This window comes from Scyliorhinus canicula, chromosome 8 (genome assembly GCF_902713615.1).
Source record: "Scyliorhinus canicula chromosome 8, sScyCan1.1, whole genome shotgun sequence".
NCBI lineage: Eukaryota > Metazoa > Chordata > Chondrichthyes > Carcharhiniformes > Scyliorhinidae > Scyliorhinus > Scyliorhinus canicula.
In genome coordinates, this window is record NC_052153.1 from 73,397,054 (window position 1) to 73,423,352 (window position 26,299).

The 26,299-nt window shown below is 47.0% G+C and overlaps 1 protein-coding gene across 5 annotated transcripts in view; it reads right to left on the minus strand.

The window, feature by feature from the left end:
• Positions 1-26,299, minus strand: part of syk (spleen tyrosine kinase) — a 205,442-nt gene that overhangs the window by 74,725 nt on the left and 104,418 nt on the right. For 4 of the 5 annotated variants that reach the window (XM_038804732.1, XM_038804731.1, XM_038804730.1 and 1 more), the window contains one exon: positions 11,425-11,563. In XM_038804732.1, the coding sequence (XP_038660660.1) occupies positions 11,425-11,563 (139 nt within the window). Of the gene's footprint in view, positions 1-11,424; positions 11,564-26,299 lie in introns of those variants that run through there. The other variant, XM_038804734.1, reaches the window with a different exon arrangement.

The window sequence follows — 26,299 nt, forward strand, 5'->3', positions numbered from 1 at the left end:
CTACTTTGATGGAATGTCACCTGATAGCAATATTAAAATATTATCCCTCCCATTGGTTCAGGAATAGTTTGGGGAAAAATTAATGAAACAGTCAAAGGGAAATAATTCAATTATTCCAATCCAAGCTATGTGCGGCTGATTTAAAGTGTAACTGCAGTTGAAGCCAGAATAATAATACAAGAGCTGGCAATGTTTGGGTTGTTGCATGCAACTACCATAAACTTGGTGCAATTGGATCCCTGACCTAGCTGTGATTGGTGAACTTTCCTTTGTCCTTCCAATCATGGGTCTCTCTGACCTCCTGATTGCCAAGGATAGTTCCCAAGGTTCTCAATAGCGGCCTCCTAACAGTCGTGTACTCTCCTGACTGCTGGCTTGGTTGTTCATTTGAACAGATGTAGTGTGGGACTAGCATTTAAAAATATTAATGAGATTCTGAAATAAAGATTGGCAGAAGCTCTATGGCGCTGGTTTTTTGGCTGTTTGTGACCTCATCCGCATCCTCCTCACCTCTATAAATATCAATACCAAGTGTTAAAAGGTTTAAATTCATGCCATGGAATGGGCGAACAGGTTGGAATCCCAGTGCCCTGTACAGTGCAAGATGCATACAGTTTCATCTTTGAGAAACCAAAGTGCAGGATAACAGCAAGATTGAAAAAAATAAGATAAATGACCAGGTGTATTAGGACATAGGGCGCGATTCTCCTGAGTCACGAAAACTCGGGAAGCTGGCGTCAAAAACGGGCGCGTTTGACGCCAGCCTCCGCCCCCCCGACCGGGAACCGATTCAGCTCCCCGGTCGGGGCTAGTATCGCGTGGCCGTGAACTCCGGCATCGCGGGCTTAACGAATTTCGTTAAGCCCGCTAGCCAGAGTTAGCGACGGCTGACGCGTCAGATGACGTCAGCCGCGCATGCGCGGATTGGACGACTCCAACCCGCGTATGACGTCATCGCGCTTGTGCGTGAAACCCGCGCATGCGCAGGCCGTTATGCCCCGCGGATGGATCCATCGGGGCGGCGGAGGGAGAAAGAGTGCGCGGGGTAAGTACCCGCTGCCCGTGATTGGTGCCCACCGATCGCGGGCCCATGGCACCCTTGGCACGGCCGTGGTACTGCCGTGGTGGGGGGAGAATGGTGGGAGGATCATGGTTCCCCAGATCGGGACTTTACGGCCGTTTTTACGAACGGTCAGACCAGGTGTGTTTTACGTTCATAAAAACGGCCGTAAAGGCCTTGGAAATCGGCCCATCGGCCAGGGGTGAATAGCTGCTCGCCGTAAAAAAACGGTGGGCAGCGATTCGTGTCGGGAGGCGGGCGTGGGGGGGGGGGGGAGAATAGCGGGAGGGCGTCGGACCAGCGTGTCCGTAAAAATTTACGCCGCCCGCTATTCTCCGAATTTTCGTGAGCGCGGAGAATTGAGCCCATAGTGTTTGCTGTTTATTGGATTGGATTGGATTGGATTTGTTTATTGTCACGTGTACCGAGGTACGGTAATAAGTATTTTTCTGCGAGCAGCTCAACAGATCACTAAGTATATGAAATGAAAAGGAAATAAAATAAAATACATAAAAGGGCAACAAAAGGTGCACAATGTAACTACATAAGCACCGGCTTTAAAATCTGAAGATTACCGAAAAGGAAGACTGGGAGAGGTGGATCACAAACTTTTGAGATTCCTGAAAGGAATGCATTAAGGGTAGGAGGCCATATGGTCAGTCTTGATTTCAACGTGAAATATTTCACCCAGGCATTCTAAATGAAATGAAATGAAAATCGCTGATTGTCAGAAGTAGGCTTCAAATTAAGTTACTGTGAAAAGATTTGGCAACTGGTGGACGGCATCAAATGGACAATAAGTGCCTGCTCACAGGGTTGGTGATAAAGTTGAACAGTGAGCTTGTAGACTTGTTATTAGAATCCAGATAAAAATCAGGGCCGGGATTCTCCCCTACCCGGCGGGGCGGGGGGTCCCGGCGTGTTGGAGTGGCGTGAACCACTCCGGCGTCGGGCCGCCCCAAAGGTGCGGACGTCTCCGCACCTGTAGGGGCCAAGCCAGTCGGGGCCGAAAGGGCTTCGCCGGCCGGCGTAAGTCCGCGCATGCGCCGGAGCGTCAGCAGCTGCTGACGTCATATCGGCGCATGCGCAGGGGAGGGGGTCTCTTCGGCCTCCGCCATGGTGAAGACCATAGCGAAGGCGGAAGAAAAAGAGTGCCCCCACGGCACAGGCCCGCCCGCTGATCGGTGGATATACCAATTGATATACTTAACACCCCAGTTTTGGCCATTATTTGTAACACAGTGGTTAACACATTTTCACTAAATTCCTATCTACGCTGTTTTAATGTGATAACCTTTTTAAGTTAACAGAGCAATGGTCAAATAATCAGATAACTTCCAATGCCTAGGAATCAAAGAGGAAAAGCTATTGCTGCTGGTACTTGTGGAACTGTCCCAACATAAATCATTGCCTTCAGAACGGGAGGAGCAAAGAAAAATAAACTTAAGAAACATTTGGTGTGAATATTAAATTCTGGCAAAGTATGTCCATTTCATACTTTGTGGCAAATTTTGAATATCTGTTATTTATGTACGAACATAGAGAATAGGAGAAGTAGGCCATTTGGCCCCTCATGGCTGCTCCACCATTTGATAGGATCTTGGCTGATCTGTTTGTAATTCAAGTTCTCTATTCCCATCTGTCCTGATAACCTTTGATTTCCTTGCCTAACAAGAATCTATCTACCTCTACCTTAAGAATATTCAGTTACCCCCATCTTCACCACCTTCTAAGGCATTTTCCAAAATTGCACAACCTTTAGAGACAAAGGGGGGGATTTATCTAAATGGACAAAGTCCCATAGGGAGCACATTTAGCCGCGTGTTTCCTGGTGCTCGCAACGAGTGAGACTAGCTGTCTTGCTTTAATATGCAGATTTCCTCAAAAGTGGGATTCACATTGCAATGTCTCATTAGATCGCATTAGATCTTGTGAGGTGTAGCGAGCCAGGTAGATTCCAGGAGTGAGGTCTCCTGGCTTCTATTGGCCATGTTCCGCCTCGGTGCGCTGCCTTTTGGACACAGCATGGCTATTCGATCACATCCAAAACATCTCCTCATCTCTGCCCTAAAAGGGCGACCCCAAACTTTTACAGTGCCCCATAGTTCTGGCCTCACCCACAAGAGGAAACATCTTCTCCACGTCCGCTTTGTCAAGACCACTCAGTGTCTTATATACTTCAATCAATCACCCATCACTTTTTAACACATTGGTTGACAGATTCATGTTTAACCCCTGTGTTAGTTTAAATAGGTTATCACAGATTACGGTGGTGGTGATGTGCGGAACAGACCACATCAGGTTGCTCTACTCCAAATTGGACCCAAATTAGCGAATATTCTCGGATTTTTGCCTCAAAAGCCACTCAAAACGCGGCAACAGTGAGGGCAGCGGGGAGAAAAGACTGAAAGCGGAGGATGGAATGAGACCAGGAATTATTATGTGGACTCTGTGTTTGCGCGGGATTGTGCCGTCTGATTCTCAGTTTGAAGCTGAAAGACGGAGAAGGGGGAGAGGACAGGGGAAAGGCCTCGTAAAGGTTCCCGTAACAGCCTCCCCGAACAGGCGCCGGAATGTGGCGACTAGGGGCTTTTCACAGTAACTTTATTTGAAGCCTACTCGTGACAATAAGCGATTTTCATTTTTTCAAGGGGTGAGGGGGCGCGGAAGGGAACGGAAACAGGCAGACAGAATAGGGACTGGGCAAGACCAGACCAGGGAGAGGAGCCACTGTGCTAGCAAGGAGGGCTAGCACAGGAAGACAGGCAGTAAAGGGGGCCGTGGTGCACCTCTCAGGGGAGAGGGAACGGCGTCTGGCCGGGCGGGGGGGGGGGGGCACCAGGGCAGAAAGGGGGGAGGGGGGAGAATGCAGGGGAGGACAGAGAGGGGGGAGACAGGAAGGATGGGGGAAATGGGGAATGGGCGGAAAAAAAGATGTTAACCGAGCATTCGAGACCGTTTACTGAGGGCTATACAACTCCGACACCCCCCCCCCCCCCCCCCCCCCCCCCCCCCGACGACGATGCAGGGATGAAACAGTTCTGCAACAGAATGGAAATACCAATTGTGGGGGAGGACAGAAGGGGGGAATAGATCTGGGAGAAATCATGGAGAGCATCAGCTCCATGAAGGCGGGGAAGGCGCCGGGACCAGACGAGTTCCCTGCGGACTTCTATAAAATATTTGCACTGGCCCTGGCCCCACATCTAAGGGACATGTTCGTGGACCCGTTGGCAAGGGGTACTTTGCCTCCTACACTAGCACAGGCCACAATCTCAATGATACCCAAAAAAGAGAAAGATCCGATGGAATGTGGATCATATAGATCCATTTTGCTTCTAAATGTGGATTAAAAATACCCTCAGAGGTTCTGGCCAAAAGGCTAGAGAGCTGTGCACTAGAGGTGGTTGGAGAGGACCAAACGGGCTTTGTAGGCAGCTCACAGCGAACATCAGGCAGATGTTGAACCCCTACCCTGGGGAGAGAATACCAGAGGTGATCGCCTCCCTAGAAGCAGAAAAGGGCTTCAACAGAATCGAATGGAAATACCTCCTCGAGGTACTGGAATGGTTTGGGCTAGGAGCAGGATTCATCGCCTGGGTGAGACTCCTGTACAACACTACTAAGGCGAGCATTCAAACTAATACCACCAGTTCTGAATACTTCCAGCTACAAAGAGACACAAAGCAGGGATGCCTGTTGTCCCCGCTCCTGTTTGCACTAGTAATTGAACCCCTGGCAATAGCCCTGCGGGAAGCGAAAAGACGGAAAGGCAGAGAGGAGACAGAGAGCACAGAGTTTCACTCTAAGCGGATAACCTGCTGCTGTACCTCTCAAAGCCAGAGAAAGGGCTGAAAGCAATCCTACAGATTCTGAAAGAGTTCGGAACCTTCTCAGGTTACAAACTCAACCTGGGCAAAAGTGAGGCATTCCCAGTGAACCCAAACAGGAGAGAGACTGAGCTGGAGGGGCTCCCGTTCAAAATAGCCCAAAACAGATTCCGATACCTGGGGATCCAAATAGCCAAAGACTGGAACAGATCCACAAGTGGAACCTGACCAGCCTGGTGGAGGAAGTCAAAAAGGACCTACAGAGGTGGGTCGTACTCCCACTCTCCATGGTGGGGAGAGTGCAGACGATTAAAATGAATGTGCTGCCGAGGTTCCTCTCCTGTTTAGGTCCATACAGATCTTCATTCCCAAGGCCTTCTTCAAAATATAGACAGCTTAATTATGCCATTTGTGTGGGGAGGCAAAAATCCAAGAGCCCCCAAACCAACATTGCAAAGGAGGAAAATTAAGGGAGCCCTGGCACTGCCAAATTTGCCATATTACCTCTGGGCAACAACAGCGGAAATGTGAGGGGATGGATGCACAAACCCAACTCGGAGTGGGTGCAGATGGAGGAGGCCTCCTGCAAGGGAGCCACCCTCCAGGACCTAGTCGCGGCAGCACTCCCATCCCCCTTGACAAAATACACATCTAGCCCAGTAGTAGCGGTCACACTGTGATGCACTATCAATTACGACGAGACGAGAGTAGAGTGTAATCGAGGCTTTATTACACAGCGATGTGTCGCCTCCCGCAGTTGCTGCCGAAATGGCTGCAGCTCGGAGAGCCCACACATTTATACTCCGCCTACTGGGCGGAGTCAGCAGGCAGGGATTGACCCCTGTACCTGTAGTACAGGGGCCTTACCGTAATACACCTCATATGTGGTACATACAATACAACAGTGGCGCCAGGTCCCTGAGGGAGACTGTGTCTTGGCGGCCGTCGGGGTACGCTATGTAGGCGTACTGTGGGTTCACGTGAAGTAGCTGTACCCTCTCAACCAACTGGTCCGCCTTGTGGAGCCGCACGTGCTTGCGGAGGAGAACGGGTCCTGGAGCTGCCAGCCACGTTGGGAGCGAAACCCCAGAGGTGGACTTCCTAGGGAAGGTAAAGAGACGTTCATGGGGAGTTTTGTTAGTCGCAGTGCAAAGGAGTGACCGAATGGAGTGAAGGGCATCGGGGAGGACCTCCTGCCAGCGGGAGGCCGGGAGATTTCTGGGCCGTAGGGCCAGCTGGACGGCCTTCCAGACCGTCCCATTCTCCCGCTCCACCTGCCCGTTTCCCCAGGGGTTGGAGCTGGTCGTCCTGCTTAAGGCAATGTCCCTGCTGAGCAGGTACTGACGCAGCTCATCGCACATAAATGAGGATCCCCGGTCGCTGTGGACGTAGGCGGGGAAACCGAACAGAGCGAAGGTGGTGTTGAGTGCTTTGATGACGGTGGCAGACGTCATATCGTGGCATGGGACGGCGAAGGGGAATCTGGAATATTCGTCGGCCACGTTAAGAAAGTATGTGTTTCGGTCGGTGGAGGGGAGGGGCCCTTTGAAATCCATGCTGAGGCGTTCAAAGGGGCGGGAGCCCTTCATCAGGTGCGCTCGGTCTGGCCGGTAGAAGTGCGGTTTGCACTCCGCGCAGACCTGTCAGTCTCTGGTGATAGCCCTGACTTCCTCGATGGAGTAGGGCAGATTGTGGGCCTTTATGAAGTGATAAAAACGGGTGACCTCTGGGTGACAGAGATCGTCATGCAGGGTCCGGAGTCAGTCCCCTTGTGCACTGGCACTTGTACCTCGGGATAGGGCATCGGGACGCTCATTGAGCTTACTGGGGCGATACAAAATCTCGTAGTTGTAGGTGGAGAGCTCAATCCTCCACCTCAAGATTTTATCATTTTTGATCTTACCCCGCTGTGTGTTATTGAACATGAAGGCAACCGACTGTTGGTCAGTGAGGAGAGTGAAACTTCTACCAGCCAGGTAATGCCTCCAATGCCGCACAGCTTGTACTATGGCTTGGGCCTCCTTCTCGACTGAGGAGTGCCGAATTTCGGAGGCATGGAGGGTGCAGGAAAAGAATGCCATGAGTCTGCCTGCCTGGTTGAGGGTGGCGGCCAGAGCGACGTCTGATGCGTTGCTCTCGATTTGAAAGGGGAGGGTCTCGTGGACCGCGTGCATCGCAGCCTTCGCGATGTCGGCCTTGATATGGTCGAAGGCCTGGTGAGCCTCAGCCGTCAGTGGGAAACCGGTGGAGTGGATGAGTGGGCGCGCCTTGTCCGCATAGTTAGGGACCCACTGGGTATAGTACGAGAAGAATCCCAGACATCGTTTGAGAGCCTTGGGGCAGTGGGGGAGGGGGAGTTCCATGAGGGGGCGCATGCGATCGGGGTCGGGCCCTAGGACTCCGTTTTGAACCACATTGCCGAGGATGGCTAATTGGTTCATGCTGAACACGCACTTCTCCTTGTACGTTAGGTTGAGAAGTTTGGCAGTGTGGAGGAATTTGGAAAGGTTAGCGTCGTGGTCCTGCTGGTCGTGGCTGAAGATGGTGACGTTATCCAGGTACAGGAAGGTGGCCCGCAGCCCGTACCGGTCAACCATTTGGTCCATCTCCTGTTGGAAGACCGAGACCCAGTTAGTGACGCCAAAGGAAACTCGAAGCAAGTGATAAAGACGGCCGTCTGCTTCAAACGCGGTGTAGGGGCGGTCCGCCTTGCGAATGGGGAGCTGGTGGTAGGCAGATTTCAGGTCCACTGTCGAGAAGACCCGGTACTGTGCAATCTGATTGACCATATCAGATATGCGTGGGAGGGGGTACGCGCTGAGTTGCGTGTACCGATTGATGGTCTGACTATAGTCAACGACCATCCTGTTTTTCTCCCCAGTTTTCACAACTACCACTTGGGCTCTCCAGGGGCTGTTGGCCTCGATAGTACCTTCTCGCAGCAGCCGCTGGACCTCAGACCTGATGAAGGTCCTGTCCTGGGCGCTGTACCGTCTGCTCCTGGTGGCGATGGGTTTGCAATCCGGGTGAGGTTTGCAAATAGAGAAGGCGGGTCGACCTTAAGGGTCGTGAGACCGCAGACAGTGAGGGGTGGTAGGGGCCCGCCAAATTTCAGAGTTAGGCTCTGGAGGTTGCACTGGAAATCCAGGCCGAGTAGCAAGGCAGCGCAGAGGTTGGGGAGGACGTAGAGCCGGGAGCCGCTGAACTCTGGGCCCTGGATGGTGAGGGTCGCGGTGCAGTACCCCGGGATCACCACGGAATGGGATCCGGAGGCCAGGGTGATTTTTTGGTTAATGGGGTGTACCGCGAGGGAGCAGCACCTTACCATATCAGGGTGGATGAAGCTTTCAGTGCTCCCGGAGTCCAGAAGGCAGGATGTCTCGTGCCCGTCGAATTTTACCGTCATCGACATGGTCGCGAGGTTGTGCGATCGGGACTGGTCAATCGTGATGGAGGCGGGACGCGGCTGGTCGGCGGCGGTTTCAGGCGATGAGAGGCCCGAGGAGGTGCCCGACGAGCAGAGGTCCTGAGGCGGGGAAGATGGCGGTGCCCACGGGGCACACGCGGCGGGCGGCATTAAAGATGGCAGCGCCCACGGACCACACACGTCCTGAGGCAGGCAAGATGGCAGTGCCCACAGGCCGCACATGAAGTGAGGCGAGCAAACTGGCGGCGCCCACGGGCCGCACGTGGTCTGAGGCGAGGAAGATGGCGGTGCCCAAGGGTTGCACGTGGGGGGTGCAGGTACAATAGCGGAGATCGAGCGCGAACGGGCCTGGCACACAGCAGCGAAATGGCCTTTCCTCCCGCAGTCCTTGCAGAGCACGCTCTGCGCCGGGCAGCGCTTCCGGGGGTGTTTTGACTGTCCGCAGAAGTAGCACTTGGGGCCCCCGGAGTTGGTTGGCTGCCGCGCGGCGCAGGCCTGGGTTTGGCTGGGGGTGGTCGCTGGTGGGGTCCACGATGGGATGTTCGCTGGCAGGGTCCACGATGCCCAGGAGGGGTGTGCCGTGCGGTCAGGGGCATATGCCTGTACATTGCGTGAGGCGACTGTGAGGGAGATCGCTAGTTTCTTGGTCGCCGCAAGGTCGAGGGTTGCCCCTTCTAAGAGGCGCTGGCGGATGTAAGCTGACCCTATACCCGTAACGAAAGCGTCTCTAATTAGAAGTTCAGAATGTTCAACGGCCGAAACGGCCTGGCAATCGCAGTCCCTCGCCAGGGCGTGCAGGGCACGACAGAAATCTTCCACAGACTCACTGGGGAGTTCATGCCGCGTGGACAGAAGGTGCCTGGCGTAGATTTTGTTGGTCTGCTGAGCGAAGTTCTCCTTCAGTAGCGCCATGGCCTCAGCATAGGTAGACGCGTCCCGGATGAGGGGAAAGATATCGGAGCTCAGCCGCCTGTAGAGGATCTGGAGCTTCTGTGCCTCTGAGGGTGGTTCGGGCGCAGATCCGACGTATGTTTCGAAGCAAGCTAGCCAATGTGCGAAGGCCGACTTGGCATTGTCTGCATGAGGGTGCAGCTGCAGGCGATCAGGCTTGATGCGGAGATTCATCATTATAAAATCTCTGCGTAATAAATTGATGCACTATCAATTACGACAAGACGAGAGTAGAGTGTAATCAAGGCTTTATTACACAGAGATGTGTAGCCTCCCGCAGCTGCTATCAAAATGGCTGCAGCTCGGAGAGCTCACACATTTATACTCCGCCTACTGGGTGGAGCCAGCAGGCAGGGATCTACCCCCATACCTGTAGTACAGGGGCCTTACCGTAATACACCCCATGTGCGGTACATACAATACGACAGTGGTGACTACCACACACTGAAAACTTGGGGCCAACTAAGACAGCACTAAGACAGCACTTCGGGATGACCAAGATGTCCACCATGGCCCCCATCTGGGGTAACCACAGATTCCCATCAGCCATGCTGGGCGCAACCTTTAAAAAATGGAAATAGGACGGGGGAATGCTGACAGTTAGGGACTTCTACATAGGACACAGAATAGTGACACTGAACGAACTGATGGAGGAATGGGAACTACTGACAGAACAGGAAATGAGGCACTTGCAATTAAAATGCTTCTTCCGCAAAGAGACAGTAGGGTACCCCTGGGTCCGGGAGACCACACTATTAGAGGATTTGATGAACACGGGGGACTCTGTGGGAAAATATATGGACAACTACTGGATAGGGCCCGCACAACACTGGAAGAAACCCGTCGGAAATGGGAGGACAAAATGGGGACAGAGTGGGGTGGGGACTCTGGAGCGAAGCACTGAGCAGGGTGAGCTCCACCTCCTCCTGCGCAAGGCTGAACCTCATGCAGTTCAAAGTGGTGCACAGATCACATCTGACCAGAACCCCAATGAGCAGGTTCTTCCCGGAGGTGGAGGACAAACGTGAACGGTGCCAAAGGGGCCCGGCTAACGACACCCACAGGTTTTGGGCTTGTCCCAAACTTGCAGGGTTCTGGTCAGCCTTCTCCGAGGCAATCTCCAAGGTTGTGGAGCTGAGGGTGAAGCCGTGCCCAAATGTGGCAATCTTCGGAGTATCGGAGCAGCCAGAGCTACACATGGGGAAGAGGGCCAACGCTCTAGCTTTCGCATCCCTAATCGCACGCCGGAGAATCCTGCTCGGCCCGTGATCAGCAGCAGCACCCACGGCTACAGACTGGCTCGCAGACCAGCTGGAGAAGATCAAATATGCCACCCGAGGGTCGGAGGAGGGCTTCCTTACAGCACGGAGGCAATTTGTTGACCTGTTCCAAAACCTGTTCGAGGCCAACAACAGCCATAGAGAGGGGAACTGGGAAGTTTCGAAAGGAAAAAGAAATAACGGCAAGAAGGAACATCAGGGACGTACAACCCAGGGGGAAAGTGGGGGCGGGGGACGACAGAAACCTAAGAGGGATAAAAAAAAATAACGCGGGGGGGGGGGGGGGGGCAACCCCAACCCCAACCCCCCCCCAATCCACAAGATGGACACGGCCAAAGCTGACGAAGGGAAAAAAGAAAGGTGGGTGGGGGGGGGGGGGGGGGGAACGAGGAGAAGGAGGAACACCTCCCTGATCGAGCAGAGAGGGCATTGGGGGAGGGGAGGGGGGGGGTGATGGTATGCGAAATCAGATGGCAACAGTTTGTAAATAGAAAAACATAAGAAACAGCCTTTTTTAAATATTGTATTATAAAGGAAAACGAATGACAATGTACATCATTTTGAAAATGGCAATACGATTTTTTTTAAATAGGTTATTAAATCAGGATAGATAGGAATTTGATGCAAATGTGTTAACCACTGTTAATTATCATGTCCAAAGGAAATGGAACCCTTTATGTACATAAAACAAGGCAAAATTGGACCCTAGGGCACAAATCTGGTAAGTATAAAAGTTTTTAAAATAATCCCACTTTTATCAGCCAATTCAATTAACAGAGCAGAACTGTGCTGTGCATTTTGCACTCAACAAACTGAGTAAAAGATCAGCATTGCAAAATATATTCAGTTGATGAATGAAACCTTTGGTTACTCTACCTGCCAGAGAGTGTCAAATTTTTTGCCAGCTGGCATGGATAGTTTCCCTGTTTTGTCCCTGTCAATTCGGTAATGATATGTTTTACCACCGTGAATCAAGCAGAGAGCATACGATCCCTTGTCATCGCGTTCTCTTATTCTGGAAAGAAGAAGAATTTGCAGTGATTATTCAGGAAAAGTCACTGTGTCAACATGCTATTCACAACTTCACTCACATCAATGCAACAAGTCTGATGCAACTGCTGCTCAAAATGACTGGCTGTTTAATGCAATATAATTTGTGGCTTTGTGATTTCCTTCAGTGGAAACGGTCTAAGTGGACTGTTCCTTTGTAGTAGTGAATTTATTGCCTTTTTTTTAAAGCCAGCATTGATTGCCCATCCTTAAGGCCCTTAAGAAGATGGTCATTCCTCCCACAGTCCAAAGATGTGCGGGTTAGGTGGATTGGCCATGCTAAATTGCCCGTAGTGTCCTAATAAATGTAAGGTTAAGGGGGGGGTTGTTGGGTTACGGGTATAGGGTGGATATGTGGGTTTGAGTAGGGTGATCATGGCTCGGCACAACATTGAGGGCCGAAGGGCCTGTTCTGTGCTGTACTGTTCTATGTTCTATGTTCTATGTCAGCAGCAGCCATCTTGAAGAGCTGTAATCCATGTGATATAGGTATACCCACAGTGCTGTTAGAGAATTCCAGGTTTTTGACCCGGGGAAGGAATGACAATATAGCTCCAAGTCAGATGGTGCATGATTTAGAGGGTAACTTGCAGGTGGTGATGTTCACATGAAACTGCTGCCTTTGTCCGTCTGGGTAGAAGATTTTGCAGGTTTGGCAGATGTTGCCAATGGAGGCTTGGTTAGTTGCTGCAGTGCATCTTATAGACGGAACAAATTCTGATGCAGTTCCATGTAGGTTGTTGACAATTAATATAGTTAATAGTTTTATGCAAAACAAAAGCCCAATTACGCCTAGGTTTCTGTTCATGTGACCAATACTGCATACAAGCTCAATAATTACAGAGGTATGCAAATACTCTTGGTTTCGTCTGATGATTGATTAATAATATCACAGAAGCACAGAATTGTTATGGCGCAGAAGGAGCCAATTTGGCCCATCGTGTCTGCACTGGCTCTCCAAACGGGCATCATAACTTATTGCCATTCCTCTGCCATTTCCCTGTACCTCTGCACATTGTTTCTATTCAAATAATCATCTCATGCCCTCTTGAATGCCTTGATTAAATCTGCCTCCACTACACGTGCTGGTTGTGTATTCCAGACCCAAACCACTTAGAATCCCGAACTTGTGTGAAAGAAAAAATTCTCACATCGCATTTGTTTCTTTTGCAAATCATTTTATATCTGTGCCCTTTCGTTCTTGATCCTTTATGAGTGGGAACAGTTTCTTACCATCTATTCTGTCTAGCACCCTCATGATATTGAACATCTCTATCAAACCTCCTCTTTGCCTTGTTCTCCCCAAGAACAGTCCCTACCTTTCCAATTATTCCTCATAATGTCAATGATCTACCCACCTATAGGGCAGGATCTACTGGCAGTGTTATGCTTGAGCGAGATTTTCCATTGAAAACGTTCCTCATCGCTGGGAAACACGAGGCAGGGGTGCGCCGTCGGTGGGACCAGAGGATCCTGCTGACATGAACAGCCTGTAAGTTCTGGCCTATGTGTGGGCCAAATCAGTGAGAAACTCCCCAGAAAAGTGACTAAGTATCATTAGATAGTGGTAGGGAACTCGCAGGAAGAGCAGACGGGAAAATCCCAGCAAAACCCGCCACGAACGACACTTAGAAACGTTTCCATTTTCCCACGTCTGCATGGGTGTCACCCCCACAACCTAAAAAGATGTGCAGGGTAAGTGAATTGGCCGCGCTAAATTGACACTTAATTTTTTAAAAAAGGAACTGGGTACTATAAATTTATTTTAAAAAGAAACATTTCCGTTAAATTGCGTGCATAGGCTCAGGTCCCTCTGTTCCTGCACCTTCTTAAGAAATTTACCCCTTATTTTATATTGTCTCTCCATGTTCTTCCTACCAAAATGCATCACCTCATACTTCTCTGCATTGAAATTTACCTGTCCCAATTCTGCCCACTCCACCAACCTGTCTAGTCTTTTGTAGCTCTACATTCTCCTTTTCACAGTTTACAATATTTTCAAATTTTGTGTCATCCATAAATTTTGAAACTGTCCCCTACACACCAAGATCTAGATTGTTAATAGTTTCAGGAAAAGCAAGATCTCAATACTGAGCCCTGGGATAGATACATCATTACAAACCTTCCTCCACCCTGAAAAATACCCATTGACCATTACTCTCTGCTTCTTATCATTCAGTCAATTTTGTCTCCACATTGCTATTGCTCCTTTTATTCCATGAGCTACAACTTTTCTCACAGATCTGTTGTGTAGCACTATTTTGAATGCCTTTTGAAATCCATATACTCATCAACAGCATTACCCTCATTGACCCTTTCTGTTACCATCTCAAACCTCCAGCAAGTTAGTTAGACACAATTTCTTCTTCACAAATCCATGTCGGCTCCTCCTAATTAACCCACATTTTTACACGTGACTACGAATTCCATCCCAAATAATTGCTTCTGGATTCTTGCCCACTACCGATGTTAAACTCACTGGTCTGTAATTGCTGGGACTATCCTTACATAGATTCCTTGAGCGGTTCAATATTCCCAAGACAGTAATAGGTTTCTTTTCAATATAATTAACTGTTGGCCAGAGAAAATGATTTCATACATTTCTGTAGATCAAAACCGGTTTTGATACTCAATATCACAATACCGCTTGGTTTATAAGCAGACAAATTAGAATATGCCAAAGAGACCATGCTTCCATTAACTTCTCTGATGTATTCCAAAATTTCAAACAGTGGAAATATAATGGGTTTAATGTGGACAGTGAATAGTATTTGACAGTCTTTCTCTGACTTAGTTAATCATATGGCAGAAAGAGTACCAAAGAGTTTGTGTTTTCACATTATGTGGCATATTACTCCTAAATGACAATACATATATAATAATCTTTATTGTCACAAGTAGGCTTACATTAACACTGCAATGAAGTTACTGTGAAAAGCCCCTAGTCGCCACATTCTGGTGCTTGTTCGGGTACACAGAGGGAGAATTCAGAATGTCCAAATTACCTAACAGCACGTCTTTCAGGACTTGTGGGAGGAAACCAGAGCACCCGAAGGAAACCCATGCAGACACAGGGAGACAGTGACCCAAGTCGGGAATCGAACCTGGGACCCTGGCGTTGTGACGCGACAGTGCTAACCACTATGCTACCGTGATGCCCAGGTAAGCATGGAATCATTGTATTCCCTTTCTCTATGAAAATAAAGATTGGCACAATAGTTTTAATGAGCCAGGATCAATTAAATTCTAATATTTAGGAAAGAATCCAAACATTCTCATCTTGCCACCATTGATTTTAAGCAGGTTTGACATTTTTCTGCTTGGGTCAATTTTTGAAGTATATATGTTGTCTTTTGATGGCACTGACATCTGTTCTTCACCCCTGAGTTCCTGCTGACCACAGAACCAGAACTCAGGTGCAAAAGGCGAAAGCAAGAGATGTGACTATACAAACCAGATATGACTATATGTTGAGATCTGAAAGTGAAATAGCTTCACTGAGATTAGCACTGCAAGAAAATTCTTGTGGCAGATGTGCAGATTTATCTCTTGTGTGACAATGTGCCCAGTATTAGAGCATATTTCATACTAATCAAGAAAGTAAAAGGACATGATTATGAGGTAAGATAGGGCTTTCAATTATCATTAATTGCACACAATTCAATGAACTTACTACTAATGGACACGAGTCAAACGTGACCCAAGCTACAACATTTGTAAATTTGGTGTTCTGTGGCCAGTTTTATATCAAATCGCCACATCACTGAGTCTGTATTAAAAGTTCGAGAGAAAACTGTAAACATACATTGGTATTCTTTATGTAAAATATGACACTGATGATGAAAGTGAGCCAAATCCCTAACAGTCTGCCTGTCTAACAAATGCAACAGCAATAACCCATCTCACACATCATTCCATTGCATTTGCTTGCCTACAATTCCTTTATACTTGTGCAAAAAGAACCAAAGTTATCAGTGACAATCAAATGTCGCAACATTGCAGTTACGGGTAGGATTACAATTGCAGCCCCTTGACAGGTAGCTGGTACTACTTTGGTCACTATCCTAGGGACAGTGTTTATCTTTTGCAATCGCAAAATATCAGCTGCTCTTTTCTATGAAGAAGACATGTGAAAGTTGGGAGGAATGACATGCAGCTTTGCAATTATGTGTGATATTGGAGTGAAATTTTACTCCTTCCAAAATGGGTAGCAGGTTGACAGATTGATTAATGTCTATGCTCCCCAAGCTGGCATCCCAATGTAGCTTGCCAATTGGAGCCTGATGAATTCCAATCTGCTCCAATGTGAAGCAATCGAAAGGTAGGTTCAATCAGGGCAGGAGAAGTCAAAGGGTTGAGCACAGACCACAAGCGTGCACAATATTTTTGTGCAACCAAGAGGAGTACTCCTGTTTTTTTCTGGCACCCCAACGAAAATAGATAATTCATAGAATTTACATTGCAGAAGGAGGCCATTTGGCCCATCGAGTCTGCACCAGCCCTTACAAAGAGCACCCTACTTAAGCCCATGTCTCTACCCTATCCCCATAACACCCACTTGACCTTTTTGGACACTAAGGGCAATTTAGTATGGCCAATCCGCACATCTTTGGACTGTGGGAGGAAACCAGAGCACCCAGAGGAAACCCACGCAGACACGGGGAGAACGTGCAGATTCCACACAGTGGCCCAAGCCGGGAATTGAACCTGGGACCCTGGAGCTGTGAAGCAACCGTGCTAACCACTATGCTGCCATGCTGCCCCCCCCCAAAGATAATTTGGAAGATATTTTGATACTGTTTTGAGTTAACTCCAACGCCCCTTTAAGGACCACTGGTTAGGTCGCTCAAGACCTGGGACAACTTGGTGGTGAACACTTCCCTCATTTGTACCTGGGTTTTGCAGTAGGGTCTGACAATAAGGTGTTTCAATGTGGGCAGATGCTTGCCCAATCACAAACCTGCCTCAATGTGGCATTAAGTGTGTTTTGGGCACCAGTGGAGAAGCTGAGGTTTTCCCTTAGCCCCACCTGATTTTAAATTCCTGATTACTGTTTCACAGGTTCAACATTCACCTTCATATCAGCAGAATTTGTTCGGACACAGAGTTTGATAGATTGCCATTAAAGTTCAAGGAGACTTGAGTGTATATGTGGGTAATTCACACCCAAAATTGTACAAACATTTAAACCATATTATTGGTTTCATGCCAAATTACTCTGCATCTGGTGCAAATGCAGAGGAAATTCAACAGCACAATCTTTGTATCGCTACAATTGGGAAAATGTAGTACAAAAAATACAGACTCAGTTGAAGAATTTTTAAGTGAAGTTTGGCAGTGTTAACTGAAAAATCAGCTCTGTTGTTATACTGTGCACCATACTGTATAGTAGTATGTGAGAATATTGAAATTGAGTTGCTGAGGCCGGTCAAGGATATCTTTAATCTTTTGCACATATTATAGATTGTTTGCTGATAAGTCCAGTGGAAATGGGGAATGGATGCGACACATTGAAGATGACAGATTCTAGATAGCTGCAGCTAAATTTGAGCTGGCCTGAAACTTACCCTAATGGCAAGTTTACTTTACGCTGAGACAGTCTCAAAGCTCAAAACGCAGTGGGTTTATGCTGGCAACCATTAGATGGACTGCAGGTTCAATATGACCTTTGTCATTACAAACACAATGAATAGAAGTGATGCCACTGACCCATAGTACAACACTCCCACAATCTGCCCACTTAAAGTATTGTGGTTTTGCAAAACCCTTTTGTTGGGAAAATAAAATTCAAGGTTGCTTGTTTCTCCCCTCTGTTTTATTTCATTTTTTAAAAATATTGTTACAAATATGAATTTTATAAGATTGTTATATTTTGTGATTGTGTCTTTAATTTAGGGTAAAATAGAGAAATAAAGAGATCATGTAATCTGTTCTGAAGTCTGCCTGACAACAAGCTTGGGCGGCTTGGTTGTTAAAAGTTAAATGAGGACACAGTTGTTTTCCTGGGAAGAAGAAGCAAGATATTCACATCTGTAAAAAACGATCAGGACAGCTGTACTGATGGCTAATAGATTGTTAGTGTCAAATTCCCAGGTATGTGTTCGGAATGTCAGGTTTTGTAAGCAGGTATACTTTAAAATGTCTATTTAATTCCAAGATAAGTTGGCAGGTCTAGAGGTTAGCTAATTAGCATTTATACCTGGATACAAGGCTCATGTGATTCATGTTGCTAGGGAGGTGAACTTTGAGGGGGGAAAAGAGTCCACAGGAAACCACTGTAGAATTGGGTTTTAGGTTTTCCTTAGAATATCACTGGACCGCATTGACAAGGTTAGTCTGCAAGAAGCTAAGAGAGAGAGAGAGAGAGAGAGCGCATCCAGAGAGCGGGGTAGCAATTCTCTGTTTTTCACCCTGCAGGATGCAGGTCGGTGTTGGCGCTTCTATTCAAGAAACAAGTTAGTGACTAAACAAAGCTGGAAGATTTGCCTTGCTTTTGTAGAGAGAGGGATCTCCAATTTGTCTCTCACTGTGAAAGTCAGTTCAGGGAGTAGAAGTTATCCAATGGAAAAGGAAAAAGGAGCTTGTAGAACAAAGTGTTATCAGAAACGAAAGAGAAAATGCTGGAAAATCTCAGCAAGTCTGGCAGCATCTGTAGTTATCAGATGTACATGATGCTGATGGACTGATGATATAACATCATATGATTGAGTGGCAGAGGGAGTAGACGTTCCAACCTTGTGTAGAGGTCCTAATATGTATGTATAGATGTAAGTAAAGAGTAATGCTTTTAAGAAATTACATTCTCGAGCAGCTTACTTTGGCAGAATAGACAAATCACAAAGAACCCACTCTAGGCCCTGAACACATGAGAAAAAAGCTGTCTCAGGAGAATCAAGGAACTTAAGGGACAGAATTTTGAAAAACGGAGGGCGACTTTCAGTCATTTTGAATGTTATATGAAGTAGCTTAGATTATAAATTGTAGTGTTTAGTCATCATTGCTTGTAGTTCATTTGTTACAATAAAGTCTTAAAATTTGAAAACTTTTTCTTGTGATCCTTTAGTAATATGCTGGAAGTTTGAATTTATCTTTTATAAATTATCGGTCTCTGCGGAGATCATAACAATATCTCCATTACATTTTTGACAGTGGTATGGAGTATTTGTTCATTTGTTAATTGAATTGCAAAAAGATAGAATAATATCACTGAGAAAGGCCGTTTAGCCCCTCAAGTTTGCACTAGCTCTTTTGACGAACAATCCAGTTAAATACTTCTCTGCTTTTTCCCCATATTTCTACCCCTTTAAGTACAGTTCTTATCCAGCTTCTTTTTGAGGCCTGTATTGAAGCTGTATTCATTACTCTGTCAGGCAATGCATTCCAAATCCTAATCGGGCATTGTGGATAAATAAAATGTCTTCATGTCACCTCTGATTCTTTGGATAATCACATTAAAGTTTGTCCCTCTCGTTATTGACACTAGAGCAATTGAAAACCCAACTCTTTATTTATTCTACTTCAACCCTTCATGATTTTAAATGGTTAACTGCTATTAATTAATATTGTTTGATGATATTATGCAATTATACATGCAGCCTTCCAGGTGATCTCATACAAACCTGTATCGAATTTACCAGATGTCTAGGTAGCATCAGATTCCTTGATATTTGGTGGCAGTCTGATGCCAGGCAATGGGGGAATGGGAGCAGAAGTAAGCCTCTGGTTGCCTATGGGCTGAGGAAGGCTTTCTCTCGTTGCCAATTTTTTTTGCACATGGATATTTACATAAATTGAACTCATGAGTGGGGCTGTGCAAGAACTCCTTTGAGAACCATTGCTGAGCTGTTATTGTCACCATCTGCCTGTCAATTAACCACAGGTCAGTGCAGGAAGCTCATGCACACACTTTCTCATTCAGCTATGAAACCACAAGCTTCCAATAAATATCTCAACAACAATTTGAGCACAACCAAAGTTTTTTTAAAGTTACATGGGCCATTTGTAATCTTCTCTTCAGCACTGGACTAACACTCACAATCGTTTGTGCAGACTAACCAGAAATGGTTGCTTCCGTTTTATGCCAAACAGCAGTAAACATTTATAATGGGCACCAGTGCGTAAAAGTTCTGAATTTCTTCTCTTAATGCAAAGGTCTCCTCTCCAGTGGCACATTTTGGAAGTTCAGATACAGAAGTCAATGAGTTCCCCAGCAAAATCCACCCATTAAATTAAAATTAATGGATATGAGATTTTACAGAGCTTGCTATTTTTCACAGAAACTTCATTGAAGCCTACTTGTGACAATAAGCGATGATGATTATTATTATTATTACTTATTCAAGAAATTTGGGTGTCACTGGCTTGGCCAGCATTTATTGCCCACCCCAAATTGCCCTCGAGAAGGTGGTGGTGAGCTGCTTTCTTGAACAGCTGCAGTCCATATGCTGCAGCACCCATAGTGCTGTTATGAAGGAATTTTAAACTAGCAATAGCAATGGATCGGTAATATAGGTCCAAGTCACAATGTGGCTTGGATTGAACTGCCTGGTATGGCAGGGGGGTGGGAACCAGAGCAGTAGGTCAGCAGGAGAGCTACAGACTAAGGCCAGTACGAGGAAAAGCAGGTGGGGTGTGGTTGGTCAACGCAGCGGGGCTGGTGTGCTGAAGTGCATTAGTGTGAATGCGAGGAGTATTTCAGATAAGACAGATGCACTCAGAGCTTGGATTAGTACGTGGAATTATGATGTTGTTGCTATTACAGAAACTTGGTTGAAAGAGAGACAGGATTGGCAACTAAACATTCCAGGATTTAGATGCTTCAGGCAGGATAGAGGGGGATGCAAAAGGGGTGGGGGAGTTGCATTTTTGGTAAAGGAGAATATTAAGGGAATAGATAGGATAGATGCGGGCAGGTTGTTTCCACTGGCGGGTGACAGCAGAATTAGGGGACATAGCCTCCAAATAAGGGGAAGTAGATTTAGGACTGAGTTTAGGGGGAACTTCTTCACCCAAAAGGTTGTGAATCTATGGAATTCCTTGCCCAGTGAAGCAGTTGAGGCTCCTTCATTACATGTTTTTAAGGTAAAGATAGATAGATTTTTGAAGAATAAAGGGATTAAGGGTTATGGTGTTCGGGCTGGAAAGTGGAGCTGAGTCCACAAAAGATCAGCCATGATCTAATTGAATGGCGGAGCAGGCTCGAGGGGCCAGATGGCCTACTCCTGCTCCTTGTTCTTATGTTCTTATGTTCTTATCACAGCTGTGTGTGGGAGGACACCTTGGAGGGTTCAGGCAGTGAGGCAATATGGTAGGGTTCAAGAACAGGAAGGGTGCTGTCACAATGACAGCCTAACAGCCAGCAAGATATAGAGGAGCAGATATGCAGACAGATCTTGGAAAGATGCATAAACAATAGGATTGTTGTGGTGGGCGATTTTAACTTTCTCAATATTGACTGGGACACACTCACTGCGAGAGGCATGGATGAAGCAGAATTTGTAAGGAGCATTCAAGAGAGTTTCTTGAAACAATATGTAAATAGCCCAACTTGGGAAGGGACCATATTAGACCTGGTACTGGGGAAGGAGCCCAGCCAGGTGATCAAAATTTCAGTATGAGATCATTTTGGAAACGGTGATCATAATTCTGTAAGTTTTAAACTGTGTATGGAAAAGGACAAGAGTGGTCCTCAGGTGAAGGTGTTAGACTGGGGAAGGCTAATTACAACAGCATTAGGCAGGATCTGGAGAGTGTTGACTGGGCGAAGCTGTTTGAGGGAAAATCAACATCCGGCATGTGGGAGGCTTTCAAATGTCAGTTGATTAGAATTCAGGACCGGCATGTACCTGTGAGGCTGAAAGATAAGGGTGGTAAGTACAGGGAACCCTGGATTACGAGGGATATTATGAGCCTTGTCAAAAAGAAAAAGGAAGCATTCATAAGGTCTAAAAGGCTTAGGACAGATGAGGCCCTTGAAGAATATAAAGCAAGTAGGAAGGAAATTAAAGTAGGAGTTAGGAAGGCTAAAAGGCATCATGAAATGTCATTGGCAAGCAAGATTAAGGAAAATCCTAAAGCGTTTTATATATATGTAAAGAGCAAAAGGGTAGCTAGAGAAAGGGTTGGTCCATTCAACCATGTTGGAGGGAATCTATGTATGGAACGAGAGGAAATGGGAGAGATACTGAATGAATACTTTACCTCAGTATTTACCAAAGAGAAGGACTTGGTGGATGAGGAGTATAGGGTAGAGTGTGGAGATATTCTGAGTCATGTTGATATTAATAAAGAGGTGTTGGGCATCTTAAAAAGCATTAAAGTAGATAATTCCCCAGGGCTTGATGGGATCTACCCCAGAATACTGAGGGAGGAAATTGTGGGGGCCATGACAGTAATCTTTGTATCCTCATTGGCTACAGGTGACGTTCCAGAGGACTGAAGAGTAGCCAATGTTGTCCCATTGTTTAAGAAGGGCAGCAAAGATAATCCAGAAAATCTTAGAGATAGGATTTGGAAACATTTGGAAACAAATGGCCTTATTAATGATAGACAGCATGGTTTTGTGAAGGGGTGGTCGTGCCTCACTAATTTGATCGGGGCTTTCGAGGAAATGACAAAGATGATAGATGAGGGAAAGGCAGTAGTTGTTGTACACATGGACGGTAAAACCTTTGGCAAGGTACCTCACGGTAGACTGGTACAAAAGGTGAAGTCACATGGGATCAAAAAAGCTGGCAAGTTGGATACAGAATGGCTTGGGCACAGAAGGCAGAGGGTAGGAGTAGAAGGGTGCTTTTCTGAATGGAAGGATGTTTTTCTGAATGGAAGAGTGCTTTTCTGAATGGAAGGCTGTGACTAGCAGCGTTTCCCAGGGATCAGTTCTAGGGCCTTTGTTTTCATGATGTATGTGAATGATTTAGAAGAAAATGTAGCTGGTCTGATCAGTAAGTTTACAGATGACACAAAAATTGGTGGATTGCGGATAACGAAGAGCATTGCCAGAGGATACAGCAGGATATAAACTGGTTGGAGTCTTTGGTGGACAAATGGCAGATGGAGTTTAATCTGGATGACTGTGAGGTAATTCATTTTGGAAGGTCCAATACATGTAGGAATTACACAATAAATGGTGGAACTCTTGTGATTACTGACAGGCAGAGAAATCTGGGTGTGCATGTCCAATGATCACTGAATGTGGCAATGCATGTGGATAAAGTAGTCAAGAAGGCATATGGCATGCTGGCCTTCATCAGTCAGGGCATTGAATATAAAAATTGGCAAGTCATGTTGCAGCTGTACAGGATCTTAGTTAGGCCTCATTTGGAATATTGAGTTCAATTCTGGTCGCCACACTACCAGAAGGATGTGGATGCTTTGGCGAGGGTGCAGAAGCGATTTACTAGGATGTTGCCTGGTATGGAGGGCCTTAGCTATGAGGAGAGATTAGATAAACTCAATCTGTTCTCACTGGAACAACGGAGGTCAAGAGGCGACCTGATAGAGGTCTACAGGTTATGAGTGGCATAGACAGAGTGGATAGTTAGATGCTCTTTCCTAGGGTAGGAGAGTCAAGTACAAGGGGACATAAGTTTAAAGTGCGGGAGGAAAAGTTTACAACAGATGTGCGAGGCAAGTTTTTTTATACAGAGGGTGGTAAATATATAGAATGCGTTGCCTGGGAGGTGGTGGGAGCAGGTATGACACATTTAAGGGGTATCTGGACAAATATATGAAGAGTGGGAATAGGAGGATACGGACTCTGTAAGTGCACACGGTTTTAGTTCAGGCAGGTAACATAAGCGGCACAGGCTTGGCGGGCCGAGGGGCTTGTTCCTGTGCTGTATTGTTCTTTGTTCATTGTTCTTTGTCTACCTGAATGGGAACAGAGTCCCATAACTCGCACGACTAGCTGGGTGTTTCCCGGCGCTCGGAGCACCAAGAAACACCACGCTAACAAATGGCCTTCCGGATAGATTGGGGGCCTCAGTGGGGAATGCACGGCTGAGGCTGTACTTAGTCCTGTTTCCTGCACTGAGGGGCTCTGTTCACTGGAACTCCTCAGTGCAGGGTGGGATTAGGATGCCATTTGTAAATGGCAACCCGACCTCTCAAAGCCCCCCCCCCCTCGAACTGCACCCCCCCCCCCCCCCCCCCCCCCCCCCCCCCGAGGTGAATCCCTCCCCCAAGCCCCAACTTACCTATAATGGGGTCTATAATGGCACTTGCACAGGGTATCCCTGCACCCGATCCGTAGTGCAGTAAAAATGCAAACCTGGCACCTTGGCAGTGTCAGCCTAGCATCCTGGCAGTGAAAATGCCAAAGTGGCATGAGCAGTGCCAGGATGCCACCCTGCCCGGAGGACAAGCACCTGAGGGGAGTTCATGATGACCAGCACTGAACGGCGTTAGCCCGAGATCTCCAAGGCAAGGGGTTAGATCCCACCCCTTGAGTAGATCGACAGAGTGCATATGAGAGTGAGACTAGCTGTCTCACTCGAATGTGCAGATTTACTAAACAATGACCCAGCCCACAATAGGCGGGATTTACACCGTGATGGCTTGCGGGGTCACGTTAGATTTCACAAGGCGTGCCGAGCAGTGTAGATCCCGGAAGAGGGATCACCCAGCATCTATCGTCTGTGCTGCCTTTCAAGCACAGCAGTAGATCTCGCTCATTGTCTGTAAATATGATTACGTCAGGCTGTTGTTTGTCTTATCTTTGGGCAGCTCTCTCAATTTTTGTGCAAATCACCAAATGTAAGTCACCAGGTCTTAAGTTTTTCATCGTTTTTCCTAGCTCAGGTCATGCCAGGCTATCTATCTGGTTTTAAACCTTTTAAAGTCCTTTCTTTCAATATATTTTTATTCAGGACATTTTCCATTTTACAATATACACAACAATCACTCAACTTTATACAATTTTTATAATAAACAAACAACCTACCAACCCATCCCATGTGCCCCCTTTCATGCAACCCCCCCCCCCCCCCCCCCCCCCCCCGCCACCCGCCATCTAGTCCCCACCGCCACTTACAGATGACTACCAATTCTTAAGGAGATAAACAGCCTCCACCTCAAATAGAGCCCCTCTTCTGGCCCCCTAATGGCGTATTTAATTGTCCCCAGATGTGAAAATTCCGATAGATCCCCCAGCCAAGTTATTGCCCTAGATTGCTCCACTGCCAGCCACACAAAGGCCAATACATTAGCACTTTTCCCCTCCTGCAGCTCCGGTTCCTTCCTCAGAAGTCACGTGTGGCACAGGATGGGAAAACATGGCACAGGGACCTGTGGCATCGTTGCCCACTCAGTGGACCACTGAGAAGTTGGTGGAGTTTCTGACGGGAGAGCTTAAAAAGCATAGACAGGCGGTCATGGACGGACTGGCAAAAGTGACTGAGCCAATTCAGGCATCTCTGGAAAAGGTGGAGAAGTGGCTTAAGGTACAGTGTTTGTCGATCCAGAAGGGGGAGGAGACGGTCTCAGGTCCTGAGGACCAGATTGCCTCCTTGCAGGCAGAGGTGACGATGATGGTGGAGGGGCAAAAATAGTACATATTTTTTAAATTTTAGAGTACCCAATTCATTTTTTCCAATTAAAGGGCAATTTAGCGTGGCCAATACTCCTACCCTGCACATCTTTGAGTTGTGGGGGCGAAACCCACGCAAACACGGGGAGAATGTGCAAACTCCACATGGACAGTGTCCTCGAGCCGGGATCGAATCGAGCGCCGGCGCCGTGAGGCAGCAATGCTAACCACTGCACCACCATGCTGCCTGAGGGACAAAAATAATGAAAGCCAATGTCGATGACTTGGAGAATCGCTCCAGAGATCACAATTTGAAGATCGTTGGGCTGCCCGAGGGCAGCAAAGATGCTCGGGCAGCTGGTGGGGGAGGGTTCTTTGCACGCCCTTCTGAAGTGGAGCGGGCCCATCATTCACGGAGGAAGAAGCTCAGATGTGGGGAGCCAACACAGGCAATCATAGTGCAGCTAGACAAAGAAAAGACCCTGAGGTGGGTGGAGAAGTCATGAAAGTGCAAGTGGGAAGGCCACACCGATAGATTTTACCTAGACTTGGGAGCGGAACTGGCGAAAAGGAGGCCCATGCATTATCTTAAAGTGCCCTGATCAGCTTCACTGCTGCTGGTTAAGAAATCACTATAAATACACAACAGCCACTTTAATATTTAGTATTCTTTCTTGAGCCTGTGCTTCTACAGGCACAGGGCCAGGTTGCCTCCCCCATCCATCATTCCCCTTTCCGCCAACTGAGAGAAACCTGAAAATGGATTGGCTGTTTATCTTGAGGCAAAATATCAAAGAAATCAGTCCCATTTATGGCTTATGGCCTTTGGTTGTAACTTTTAAATTAGCTCCACAAGTAATCCAATTGAATATAACTATTAACAATATAAGGCATTGTTGACCGCATGTAATTTTTTTCTTTAAATGTACATAATTGAATTAAAAATATTTCTATAGATGAAAATCTAATAACAGATCCTGCCTCACATTACTCAAAAATTGTTAGATGATTTATCAGGGTTTTAACATTTTGAAATTACGTGTTGGGAAGCTGCAACAATGACCTGTATCACAATTTAACAGCATCAAAACATTCAGAACAGTAATTGAGATTTTTTGCTGGATTTTTCGAATAATCAAATACAGAAGTATTGAGTTCTTATCTACTGACTTC